This window comes from Mastigoproctus giganteus, chromosome 13 (assembly GCF_048544385.1).
Source record: "Mastigoproctus giganteus isolate SK-2022 chromosome 13, ASM4854438v1, whole genome shotgun sequence".
Taxonomy (NCBI): domain Eukaryota; kingdom Metazoa; phylum Arthropoda; class Arachnida; order Uropygi; family Thelyphonidae; genus Mastigoproctus; species Mastigoproctus giganteus.
In genome coordinates, this window is record NC_143587.1 from 37,431,860 (window position 1) to 37,444,033 (window position 12,174).

Sequence of the window (12,174 nt, forward strand, 5' to 3'; positions counted from 1 at the left end):
ATGAGTACAGAGAAGTACTCATTGTACAAGTTGATAGCATAAATAGATCCAAGGCAGAACTAGACCAACATTTGGAGCAAGTGGATGGGTGAAATGAGAAGAGTTTATTTATTTTTTTATTTTAATTTTTTTTCTGATACTACATAAGCTTGCTTTCTTGCATCATGTGCCTTTACCAATGCTAATGCTAAATAACACAAAAATGGGCACCTGAAACTGTAAAAAAATAAAAATTCAGAAATATATAACAGGTGCAAAGCTGCCAAATTATTATAAAATCTAGAGTGAGTTCAGAAGCCATCAAAATCCAATGGTACAAACCACATTAGTAATTTAAATAAAACAAAACATAGAATGAAAAATCAAGAGGGGGAAGATATTTATAGGATGTTTCAACATGTGGGCCATACTTTCAAGAGTGATTCAGAATCAAAAGACAATGAAAAAATATATATATACAGGGTGATTCACTACCAGTGCGACAAACTTGCAGGAGGTATAGGGGGCACAAAGACGAATCGGAATCACATAGCATTGCAAGGTCTGAAATGCCTTCGTCGTGGGGTAGAGGACGTTGAACGGGAGGTCACGTGAAGTATACTCCATACAGTGGATTGGGAAATACTCAATTGTTGGCCTATCGCTTGAGTACTCATACTTGAATTGCCTTCTGCAAGACGTAGGACATTCTCCTCATTGTCTGGCATCCTCGTCGTTCACTCTCGATTCATGGTACCTCTCGTGAAACAACCAGTCTTACGTAACCTTCTGTGCACACGTGCGAAAATCGTATGATGAGGAGCACGCCTGTGCGGGAAACGTTCCTGGTACAAGCACAGAGTGGCGCATCCATTACAGTCCGCAGCTCCATACGTGAGGTGCATGTCGGCCAGTTCAACATTTGAATACTCGTCCATCCTACTGCCTCGGGAACCGGTTCGCAAATGCTGATTTCCAGCGGGATCGCTGTTCACACGACCTCCCATTCAACGTCCTCTGCCCCATGATGAAGGCATTTCGAACCCTGCAATGCTATGTGATTCCGATTCGCCTTTGTGCCCCCTACACCTCCTGCAAGTTTGTCGCACTGGTACTGAATCACCCTGTATATATATATATATATATATATATGAATATCAGTAGGTTAATGGCTGTTTGAATTTTAAAAAATGGGTATGGGGTTTTTAAAAAACTAATAAAAATAATAAAACAATAAATAAGAATAAGAAAACATATACCTAGTAATATGATTATTCATACTGAGTATATACTTATTTTTTAAATTCCTTACCTTCAAAGAACTGTAAATTCCTCAAAACATTTTAGTTTTTTATTAATGTCTTATAATTTTCTATCTAACATACCTTAATTATAATAAAGATTTTATGGTAAATTATATTTATTTGTGAAAGTACCCTTACTGTTAACAGCTTTATTTCGGTATACAATTAAAAGCAACTTATCATATTCAAGAATTCATCACTGAATTCCCTAGAAATTTCTCTTAATGTGACTGACTCCATATAATCTTTTGCTTCTTTAGAATTTTTCTAGATCATTTTATATTCAGTAGAGAATGTTGAAAACTAAAAAAAAAAATAATAAAATAATAAATACTTACTGCTACATACTGCCAACCACCACTAACTCTTACTAGCAAAGCTTCCTCATCCATGACAAAAGCCAGGGTTCCTAAGGGACTTATGTCAGACATGCGAAGGAGTGTATCCATATTTTTGAAGGTTACAGCCTAAAAATATATATAAACAAACAAAAAATTCAATTATAATTAGAAATTATATAAAAGCTAGAGATATATTACTGAAGGCAGCTTTTGAAAGCTTATAAATTACTCTCATAAGATATAAATTTCTGTTGTCACAATTTTTTAAAATTGTGCTATTCTTGCAGACGTCTGCAAGAGTAGCTCATGGAGTCTTGTCAATGATATATAGGAATTTTGCTAGCAGGGACAAGGAAGTGATTATCCTGTTGTACAAGGCAATGGTCAGGCCACACCATGAATACTGTGTACAAGTCTGGAGACCTCATTATAGAAAGGATGTCGAGTTGCTAAAACAAGTAGAAAGAAAGGCAACCAGATTGGGAGAGGAACAAAGGGATCCTTTTATGAAGAAAGGCTTTAAGTTCTGCAAATTGTAGCGTTTGGAGACTAGGTGCCTGCAAAGTGATCTGATTGAGGTGTATAAGGCCTTGAATGGCTTGAGCAGGCTCAATGCTGATGGAATATTTTTGCTTGTTCAGATTAAAAACTTGAGGGGGCATAAATTAAAACTGAGGAAACACGATTGTAGAATTTTTAAGGATCTGGAAAGGACCTTTCCAGATCCTTAACAGGATCTGGAAAGGTTGAGCAGATGGGCTGAGAGGTGGCAAATGAAGTTTAACATTGATAAATGTAAAGTACTACACATGGGAAACAGCAACCCCAGAGCAACGTATCAACTCTATGGTACTACACTGACAGTGGTAGAGAATGAAAGGGACTTGGGGGTGGTTGTGCAGGCAGATATGAAGTTCTCTGAGCAGTGCAGACGGGCTGCAAGAGTAGCTCATGGAGTATTATCAATGATATACAGGAATTTTTCCAGCAGGGATAAGGAGGTGATTATTCCATTGTATAAGGCGATGGTCAGGCCACACCTAGAGTACTGTATACAGGTCTGGAGGCCTCATTTCAAGAAGGATGTAGAGCTGCTGGAACGAGTACAGAGAAGGGCAACAAGATTAGTGAATGGAACAAAGGGGTGCTCTTACGAAGAAAGGCTTAAGTTTTGCAAATTACAGTGTCTGGAGACCAGGCACCAGCGAGGTGATCTGATAGAGGTGTATAAAGCCTTGAATGGTTTAAGCATGCTCAATGCTGATGGGATTCTTCCTCTAGCTCAGAAAAATCACCTGAGAGGGCATAAATTCAAATTGAGGAAAGACAGATGTAGGATAGACGTGCAGAAATTTGCCTTTAGCCAGCGGGTGGTTGGTTGGTGGAACAGACTTCCATCCCTTGTGGTGGAGGTTGATAGCCTAAATAAGTTTAAGGCTCAGCTGGACAGGTATTTTGAACGAACAGAGGGGTGAAGTGGAAGTGGGTTTTTTTTTTTTTTTTTTTGGCTGATGCTGCATAAGCTGGCTTTCTTGCATCAAATGCCTCTACTAATGCTAATGCTAGAACAGATGTGCGAAGGTTTGCCTTTAGCCAGCGGGTAGTTGATTTCTGGACTTCCATCTGTTATCGAATTTGATAGCTTAAATAAATTTAAGGCTGAGCTGGATAAGCATTTGGAGCAAATAGATGGGTGTAATGGGAGAGTTTTTTTTTTTTTTTTTAGCTGATGCTGCATAAGCTTGCTTTCTTGCATCATATGCCTCAACTAATGCTAGTACTGAGGTAGCAAAAGACATCGAAAATATCAATGGAAGGTAACAGATGTAGATTAAATTAGACTTGAAATGCTAAAAGCCAGAAGCAAAATACTACCATGGTGGCTATATAAAATTATTCAGATCATAATTTCTGAAGGACAAGTTCCAGATGAATGGAGCAAGGTACTGATTAAATCAATTTACAAATAAATACTTCTTATTGTAAAACAGAAAAAATTGAATAGTGTTTTAAAAGTTCTTCACAACCAAAAAAGAGGCAAGAGGTTAAATAAAAGGATGTTAAAAGGAAAAACTAAAGCTGAATACAAAGGAATTTCAATCCTTGTACTAGATAAAACCTATGCACGTATATTGTATGTAACCTTCGAGAAGAACAGTCACGTTTTAAGCCAAACACGAGATGCTAGGATCAAATATTTGCACTAAGAAAAATAAAAAAAGTCATGGAAACATAATAAGAACTCATTCAGAATTTATGGGTCTTGAAATGGCATATGACAAAGTATCTAGAAATCTGCTTTGCACTAAGAAATATTATAAAAAAGTCATGGAAACATAATAAGAACTTATTTAGAATTTATGGGTCTTGAAACAGCATATGACAAAATACCTAGAAATCTGCCGCTTCAAATTGTAAAACAATATGGCATTGAAGATAACTTTTAAAGAAAATAAAAAGTATTTAAAAAATGACAAGATCCAGTGAGGACTGAAGGAAGCACTAAAAAATATTAAACATTTAATTAAAAAAATTTAACATTTTAAAGTAAAGTTTCGGTTTTTAGGAGCATTAGCAACTAAGGCCATATTGCTCTGGGGATATGCGGAGGCGCCTCCGTAGCCAGGTGGGCAGGAGCAGCAGTGCGTAGCACACGATTCTTGATTAGACCGGGGTTCGAGCACGTGACCACCAAATACGGAGGATGCGGAAAAGTCAGGGAATGACCACCGCATATCTCCGGAGCAATATGGCCTTAGTTGCTAATGCTCCTAAAAACCAAATAACAAATAACAGGATATGCGGTGGTCATTCCCTGACCTTTCCGCATTTGGAAAGGTCAGGGAATGACCTTTAACACGCTCGAACCCCGGAAGCGTATGCTACGCACTGCTGCTCCTGCCCACCTGGCTACGGAGGCGCCATTTAAAGTAAAGCACAGCTGCACCTTATTGTTACTGAATTTTATAAATTTCATGGACCTTTTATTAAAAGAATGTAAGTTAGTTATAAAGTTTCGTTAATGACCATCTCTTATAAACTCTCTCCACTATCTCTGTTTCTTAGATATTCAGTTTCTGCTGTTTGCCTTTTCTATAAATACTTCCATGGGCATGGTGCTTCTGAATTCAAATCTGTAGTTCCACTGCTCTCTTCTAAACACATGCCTAGATGTGCGGAAGTTGCCTATAGCCAGTGGGCAGTTGATTGGTGGAACAGACTTCCATCTTTTGTTGTGGAAGTTGATAGCCTAAATAAATTTAAGGCTGAGCTGGACAGGTATTTGGAATGAACGGAGGGGTGAAATGGGAGTGGGTGTTTTTTTTTTTTTTTTGGCTGATGCTGCATAAGCTTGCTTTCTTGTATTGTATGCCTCTACTAATGCACAATCAGTCAACATCTGCTGTTGGTGTCCAATTCTGAACTCACAGAACTACCATTTTTTCTTCCTCATTTATCCCCTCTACCTCTGTTCTCTAGAACAATCTTCCTTACATTAATACTTGGAAGATTATCAACAAATATCTTGTGTCTCTTTTCAACCTCCAACCCATGCATGGTATTAAATTTTGTAAAATACTTTCATATTTGGAGTTTTTAAGAAGGAAAAAAAAAAAAAAGGAAACTCCGCATGCTGGATTTCTAATGCATTTCATTGAATAGCATTATATGCTTAAAATTTAATTCTTAAGAAAGCAAAAGTCTGACAAGTCACTTACACCAGGTACAACAGTTGGCCTTCTTATTTCCTCGGAAGTTGTTGCAGATCCAGGAATTCCGGGGGGACCAGGTGGACCAGGCAATCCTGGAGGTCCCGGAGTTAATTGCAGACCTAAAAATATATAATCAGTATTAATAATATGGTCACAACAGGACTTGCATTCATCCTTCATTGGCAATGCAACTAAGTAAACTTCTCTTTGTCACTCTGCTAATAAAAGAAGAGCACAAGTCCTGTGAATTTAATATTGCATTCCTAATAGGTGGGAAAGGCACCTTTATATGTTCACAAGAGTAATCACATTTGTAACTATAAAAATAAAAATTCGAACAAAAGGATTGTACAAATGTTAAACTAATGCCGCACTTGTAAAAAAAAAAAAATACACAAAATAAGCTACGAATCTACCACTTTGGTGTTTCACAAGCCAATAACTTTCAATCAAAACAGTGTAAGTTTTCAAAAAACCACCAAGCATTAAATTATTCTGTGAAGTAAGAGCAGCACAAACCGATCACATATTTTGTGGTGCACAGGTATAAAATATTTCTAATACAGTGCTATGTGTTTTCTTATCTATTTTTAAGTTAAACCTTATACTATCTATTTCGAGATATATATTACGCTACTCCGTGTTGTATAACAATGGTGGCAAGTGACAAACGGTAAAAACTATGGGCACTAAGTATTAACTTTGAAAATCGCTATCTAAATTCAAAATAAACCAAGGAGCTTGACTAGGACTATAAGCTACTTATAGAAAATAATTTAATATAACAATTAAGTCAATAAAATGGCAAAATATAATTAAAAACGTAGCATTTGCTGGAACTACAAAATCTTGCCCAACAAGTGGATAACCTTGTATCCCTAAGGAATTTATATGCTATATAAGCTTGTTTTCTTGTATCATGTGTCTTTACTAATGCTAATATAAACTCGATAAGGAAAGGGATGAATCAGGTTGGTCCACTTAACGCAGATGATTCAATTAAGTGGACTCAATTCAATTAAGTGGATTCAATTAAGTTGAGGAAGGACGGATGTCGGATAGATGTGCGGAAATTTGCCTTTAGCCAGCGGGCAGTTGGTTTGTGGAATAGACTCCCATCGCTTGTTGTTGAAGTTGATAGCCTAAATAAATTTAAGGCTCAGCTGGACAGGTATTTCGAACGAACGGAGGGGTGAAATGGGAGTAGTGGTTTTTTTTTTTTTTTGGCTGATGCTGAATAAGCTTGCTTTCTTGCATCATATGCCTCTACTAATGCTAATGCTAATTATTATTATTATTATTATTATTATTATTATTATTATTATTAGCTATATGGTGCAAGGAAGCTTGAGGCTTATACTGCACCAGCCAAAAAAATTCCCGAGTTACCCTGAGACAGTGAGAGAGAGAGTTGAAATAGAAGGGAATCACCAAGAAAGAGAAGAATGATGATAATGCACAGGTAACTGATAAACTGAATGAGTATTTTGCATCTACATTCTCACATGGAGTGGAATGACAGAAGTTTATCAAACTCTAAAAGGAAGCTAAGTGATTTTGTGATAACTGAGAGCAAAGTGGAGGAGAAATTGTTGAAGTTAAACATAAGGAAGGCACCTGGGGTGGATGTAATCTATCCTGTTATATTAAAGGAGGCAGCAAAGGAAGTAAGCAAACCCTTAGCCATAATTATGAGAGCTGTCCAGACCAGGGGAGGTCCCCATGGTCTGGACGTGTGCAAATGTATCCCCAATTCACAAAGTTGACACAAGGTGACACACGTAACTTTTGACAAGGTTCAAAAGGTGACACAAGTAACTATAGACCTGTTAGTTTAACTTATGTTCTGGAGAAAATAAAGGAGTCACTGGTTAAAGAAGCATTGCAGGATAATCTAGACAAGACTGCAGTAATAGTTGAGACACAGCATGTGTTTGTTAAAGGGAGGTCTTGTCTGACAAATTTGATGATGTGGTCACAAAGAAACTGAATGTCGCAAATAATTTTGATATCATATACTTGGATTTCAGGATAACTTTTGATATTGTTGCACATGGAAGACTGCTGTACAAATTGGAGAGGTATGGTAAGTTGCTACAATGGATAAAGGGATGGTTGAGTGGGAGACGACAGAGAGTGGTAATCAATGGACACTACTCTTCATAAACTAATGGTATTAGTGGAGTTCCCAAGGGTTCGGTGCTGGGCCCATTGTTGTTTTGTGTATTCATCAACGAAATTGAGATATTGATGAAGGTATATCAGGATTAATGTCCAAGTTTGCAGATGATACAAAGGTTGGCAGGGTTGTTAACGACAGTAAAGACAGTATGAAAGTGGCCATTTTTAAGGAGGTCTTGTCTGACATATTACTTTGTTGGGTCCATCTGGTGGATTTAAAAGGGCCGAAGGCTTTGTTTTCTCAGTCCTAGATACCTCTCTGGAAAGAATGGGCTTGGCCTGTATCAATTTCTTCTTCTTCTTCTTCCTGAACCGCCTTTATTTCTACATCCATTTTATCCTTAGTTGGCAGTGGCTCTTGCAGTTTTTTTTTTTTTTTTTTGGCTTTTCTTTCCCACTTGTTTTGGTAGTGGTGGAGCACTAGGAGGTACTAATGGAGTGGCAGCTCACTGTATTTTTTGGGTGTGTTTTTGAGTGCTCAATAACTAGCATGCAATAGGAGTGAATGACTCTTTTGGTAGGACAGCCATGTCAGTTTGCATCACAATGGATGTTTCCCCTGCAACTTTCTCTGCATATGTAGACTTTTTTGATATTTACTGGCTTGACTGCTTTCTTGCCTCCTGATAGGATATGTTCAGCTCTGCCTTGAGCCTTTGTATCTCTTTTTCCTCTTTCCACTGCTGGCATGTTCTCAGTTGGCACAAGTGGACTTAATGGCTGTACATGCAGTACTTTCATGGTCTTTTGTACTGTAGCAAGCATAGTCAGGTGTTCCATGGCAGGCCATCTGCAAATACCCATATTTTTGGCACTTAAAACATCACAGTGGATTTGGGATGTATGGCCTTACATAGCAGTTCATGTACCCGGCATTTATAGAATTAGGAGATGTTGGAGAGTTAAATGTAAGAATGAGATTTCTAGTTGGTACTAACTTAATATCCTTATGCATGGAATTATTTTAACTACTAGCACTCCCTGTGGCTTTAGTTCAGAGCAGATTTCCTCCTCAGTAACCTCTAAGTAATTTCCACTCTGAGATCCACATCTCTCGATGAGTATAATGTTCTGCGAGGTGTCACAGTAATTGGCATTCCTCTGATTGATGTTGGTCACCATAGCTGCTCTGAGTATCTGCCATTTTGGGTTTTTTTCAATTAAGAGGTCTTCAAAACAAAACCTCTTAACTGATTTTGGGGAACCTGCTAACCCCTTTAAACTATTCTGTATAAAGGGTGATATTTTCCAAATGGGTTTCTCAGTTTATGAATGTATTATCAGGAATCTTGGAGTGGGGCCTGATGATGTTTCAGTTCGAGTTCTCTTTGGTACATTGACACTGTCTGGTTCTAAGGTTTGGTTTTCAGATAGGGACCGGGTTGGGGCCCCACAGAAGAAATAAATTTATTAGGATTTATAGGGTTTTTTGTTTTTGTTCAGTGTCCAGGCTTCTTACCCACCACGGAGCACAAGTGGGATGTCTACTACCCAGCAAGCAACTGCGCTCAGGAGTGGGACACCAGGGCTACCCAGACACTATACCCACACAGTGCCAGCCCGAATCCCGTCTCTCGGACCACAAGGGTAGGGGCATGGTATTGACATATTTGATCCATGCAGACAAACCACTACCCGATTGTTCTTCGCTAAGCCTTCCAGGATCACCCATCTTGTCAAAGCAGGGGTCAAAGTGATGTGTCGAAGTTGGGTGCCTCAATCACCAGGATCTCCCTTTCCCAGTTTCCATGGAAAACATGCTAGATTCCTATGATGATAGCCTGGAACCTAGGCTGTGGATGTTGGATTCCAGTGATGCTAATCTAGAAGACCAGCAACATCACTGGGAGGTCCCCTCACCACATACAGGTGCCCCATCGAGGAGCAAAGAAAGTACTGTCTTAGAAGTACAAATCCCCTGCTGTGCTAGAACCCCCTACTCACAAACTATACTGGGACGGTGCCATAATAACAGACAAGATGATCCTGCAGAACAAACCAGACATAACTCTCATTGACAAGAAGGAAATGGCTACCTACCTGATCGACAAAGCAGTACTCAACACCGGCAACCTCCAAAAAACTTATGGGGAAAAGATCAAGAAGTACACAGACCTAACACAGGAAGTCAAAGAAATGTGGCATATGGAACAAGTAACGACCATCCCAGTCACAGTGTCAACCACTGGTATGGTGCCAAAGAGTCTCCATAAGAACCTAGCAGCAATATGCCTTCCAGAGAACACTTTCATGGAATTCCAGAAAATCATGATCCTGAACATCTATAGGATAGTCAGGAGAGGTCAACATGTTGTACATGTTGACCTCCCCTGAATATCACCTTTGTGCCAACAGTAATAATAATAATAGTAACTGGATACAACCAACCAAGCCATGCATCTGATACCAGTATCCATCAATTAGTGGAAAAAATTCCATAAGGAGAAAAAATAACAATACAGATTTCTGTTAGCAATTTTAGGTTAACTTGGGGATAACAAGGTCATTTCTAAAGTGAACATAAGTCCTGAGCTTGTCACTCTCACTGAAGAGAACAGAACATCTCCAAAACAGCAAGACACAAAATATAGTATGGAAAGGCATTTCTTATTTAATTATTTCAATGCCTGTGTTGAAACAAAACCCTAATTCTTTACTAATAATACTGTTCTGGCTATGTGAAAAGTTCTAGAAAAAGTTTCTCCTATCATTGCTAAGAAAAACTAATTATTGCATGGAAGCATTCAATTAGTTATGATAACTAATAAAAACAAAGTGATTGTTCAGCCACTCCTTATGTGGACTTCCCTGATATCATTGAACCAATATTTGAATCCTTAACTGTTACTATTGTTTTACTGCTTTGCACTGTCCTTACTATTTGACTAATTTCTTGTTTCATATATGTCATTTTCAACCAGCTAGTGTCAAAGGAGGAATGAAATCAAGCTTGCTATTACTAGTAAGGAGAAAGGGGGCGGGGAATACAAAATGTCAAGATTTTGGCTTGGTCAAAAGATAACCTAAATCAGAATGAGAAACACTGCACTAAATATCAGTTTGATACTATTAAATCTTCACCAGACATTTAATAAATTATTCTTGCCTTAAGAAACACTTTAACACTTTATAATCTGTAATACTTTATGGTCTCATTTCAAATTGTTAACAATTAAAATTATTCAGTTCACAGAACTTTGCTAATCTAGAATTACAAAATAAAATGAACACATTGTGAGTGAGAGAGAATGCCAGCACATAGTAAAATATCTGTGTATAATTTGTCTTTAAAAGCTGGATGCTTACCTTTTGCCCTCATTAATGCTCGTATTCCTTTTAAGCCACGGAAAGCTTGTAAAAAAATATAAAACCAGATATTTATACAACAAAAATTATATTATTAGTGGGAACCGAAACAAAGCTCACAAATTAAAAAATTTTCAGATCAAACAGCCCAGAGTAAAACAAAAAAAAAATCTTAATTTAAAATTCCATGTCATGTCAAAATCAAAATGCCACTTATGTGTTTATGTGGCTGCAGAATTATTTTTTGTTTTTGCTAAAGAATGAGCACCGAACATTTGGTGCTAAGGCTTGAGCTTATGTTCCATTATCCATGGTTCAGCTTAAGTTGATAATATCTTTATAAACTGTGTAGCATCACCAAAATAGGTGAATCAGCATACAATTAAAAAAAATTAAGATATTATCAGGACATCTATTTTGAAGATTAGTAGTTGAAGATTATTATTATTACTCATCAACTAAGTGATATTTTGTCTAAATGAACAGCCAACTGGTACGTGAAAACAAAACTTCCATTTTAAAACATAACAACTGTTACATTTACCATTAGCTTCCTAGAATTCAGCCACATTGCCCTATACAGTATAGTACTATATGATTGTACTGCATAGAATATGTAAATGGAAGTGTTACTTCCATAACCCATTTGGTTGTTCACTTAAATAAAATAAATTATTCATAATTTGGCACATGTTTGCTAAAAGAGACCACCCTTTAGCTGATGACAACCCAGCATGCTTTGAAATATCTGTCCTGGAGATGATATACAATTTAAAAAGATATTAGAAACTTAGGCAGAACTGTGAATAGCAGTATTTGCCTCTAAGCTGAACATAAACCAAAGCCATTGTGCTGAGCACGCAGAGCTCAACCTTCAGCAAGAGCAGGTAAAGTGTGTAAATTTTGATTTGATTTCATCTACTGTGCTTGAGGGGCTTCGAGGGGAACAAGCATTCTGTGTGCTATCAGACACTCAGTCTAAAACACTGATGGTCCAATACTGCCCATACTCCTGTAGAAACACGTGCTGAGAACCGTAAGCCTGCTGATATTTAAGGATGTGCTGTACGATAAACCTCACTGTTGAAAAAGGAGGCGGATGCCTCTGAAAGCTGCGGTGTTTTAGCGCTTTTATTATCCTGTGTTTTATCTATATTGTTTTATTGTAATTTATTCATTCCAGTTTAAAATTTCATATTTTATTGTACAGGGCTTTCCAATAGTAACGCTCGATTTTTGTAACGCAATAAAACAAATTGTGAGAGTGAGAGTGATAGTGATCTATTTTTATTTTTATTATGAAGTATATGTGTTAACATTATGTTTTAAAAATTATATCAGATAAATGTC

The 12,174-nt window shown here is 37.5% G+C and overlaps 1 protein-coding gene across 1 annotated transcript in view; it reads right to left on the reverse strand.

The window, feature by feature from the left end:
• Positions 1 to 12,174, reverse strand: part of LOC150075973 (uncharacterized) — a 369,694-nt gene that overhangs the window by 53,236 nt on the left and 304,284 nt on the right. The window contains exons 23-25 of the mRNA XM_090387222.1: positions 10,825 to 10,869; positions 5,344 to 5,456; positions 1,622 to 1,750 (exon numbers count right to left, since the gene is read on the reverse strand). Coding sequence (XP_090243348.1) covers positions 1,622 to 1,750; positions 5,344 to 5,456; positions 10,825 to 10,869 — 287 coding nt within the window. The remainder of the gene's footprint in view (positions 1 to 1,621; positions 1,751 to 5,343; positions 5,457 to 10,824; positions 10,870 to 12,174) is intronic.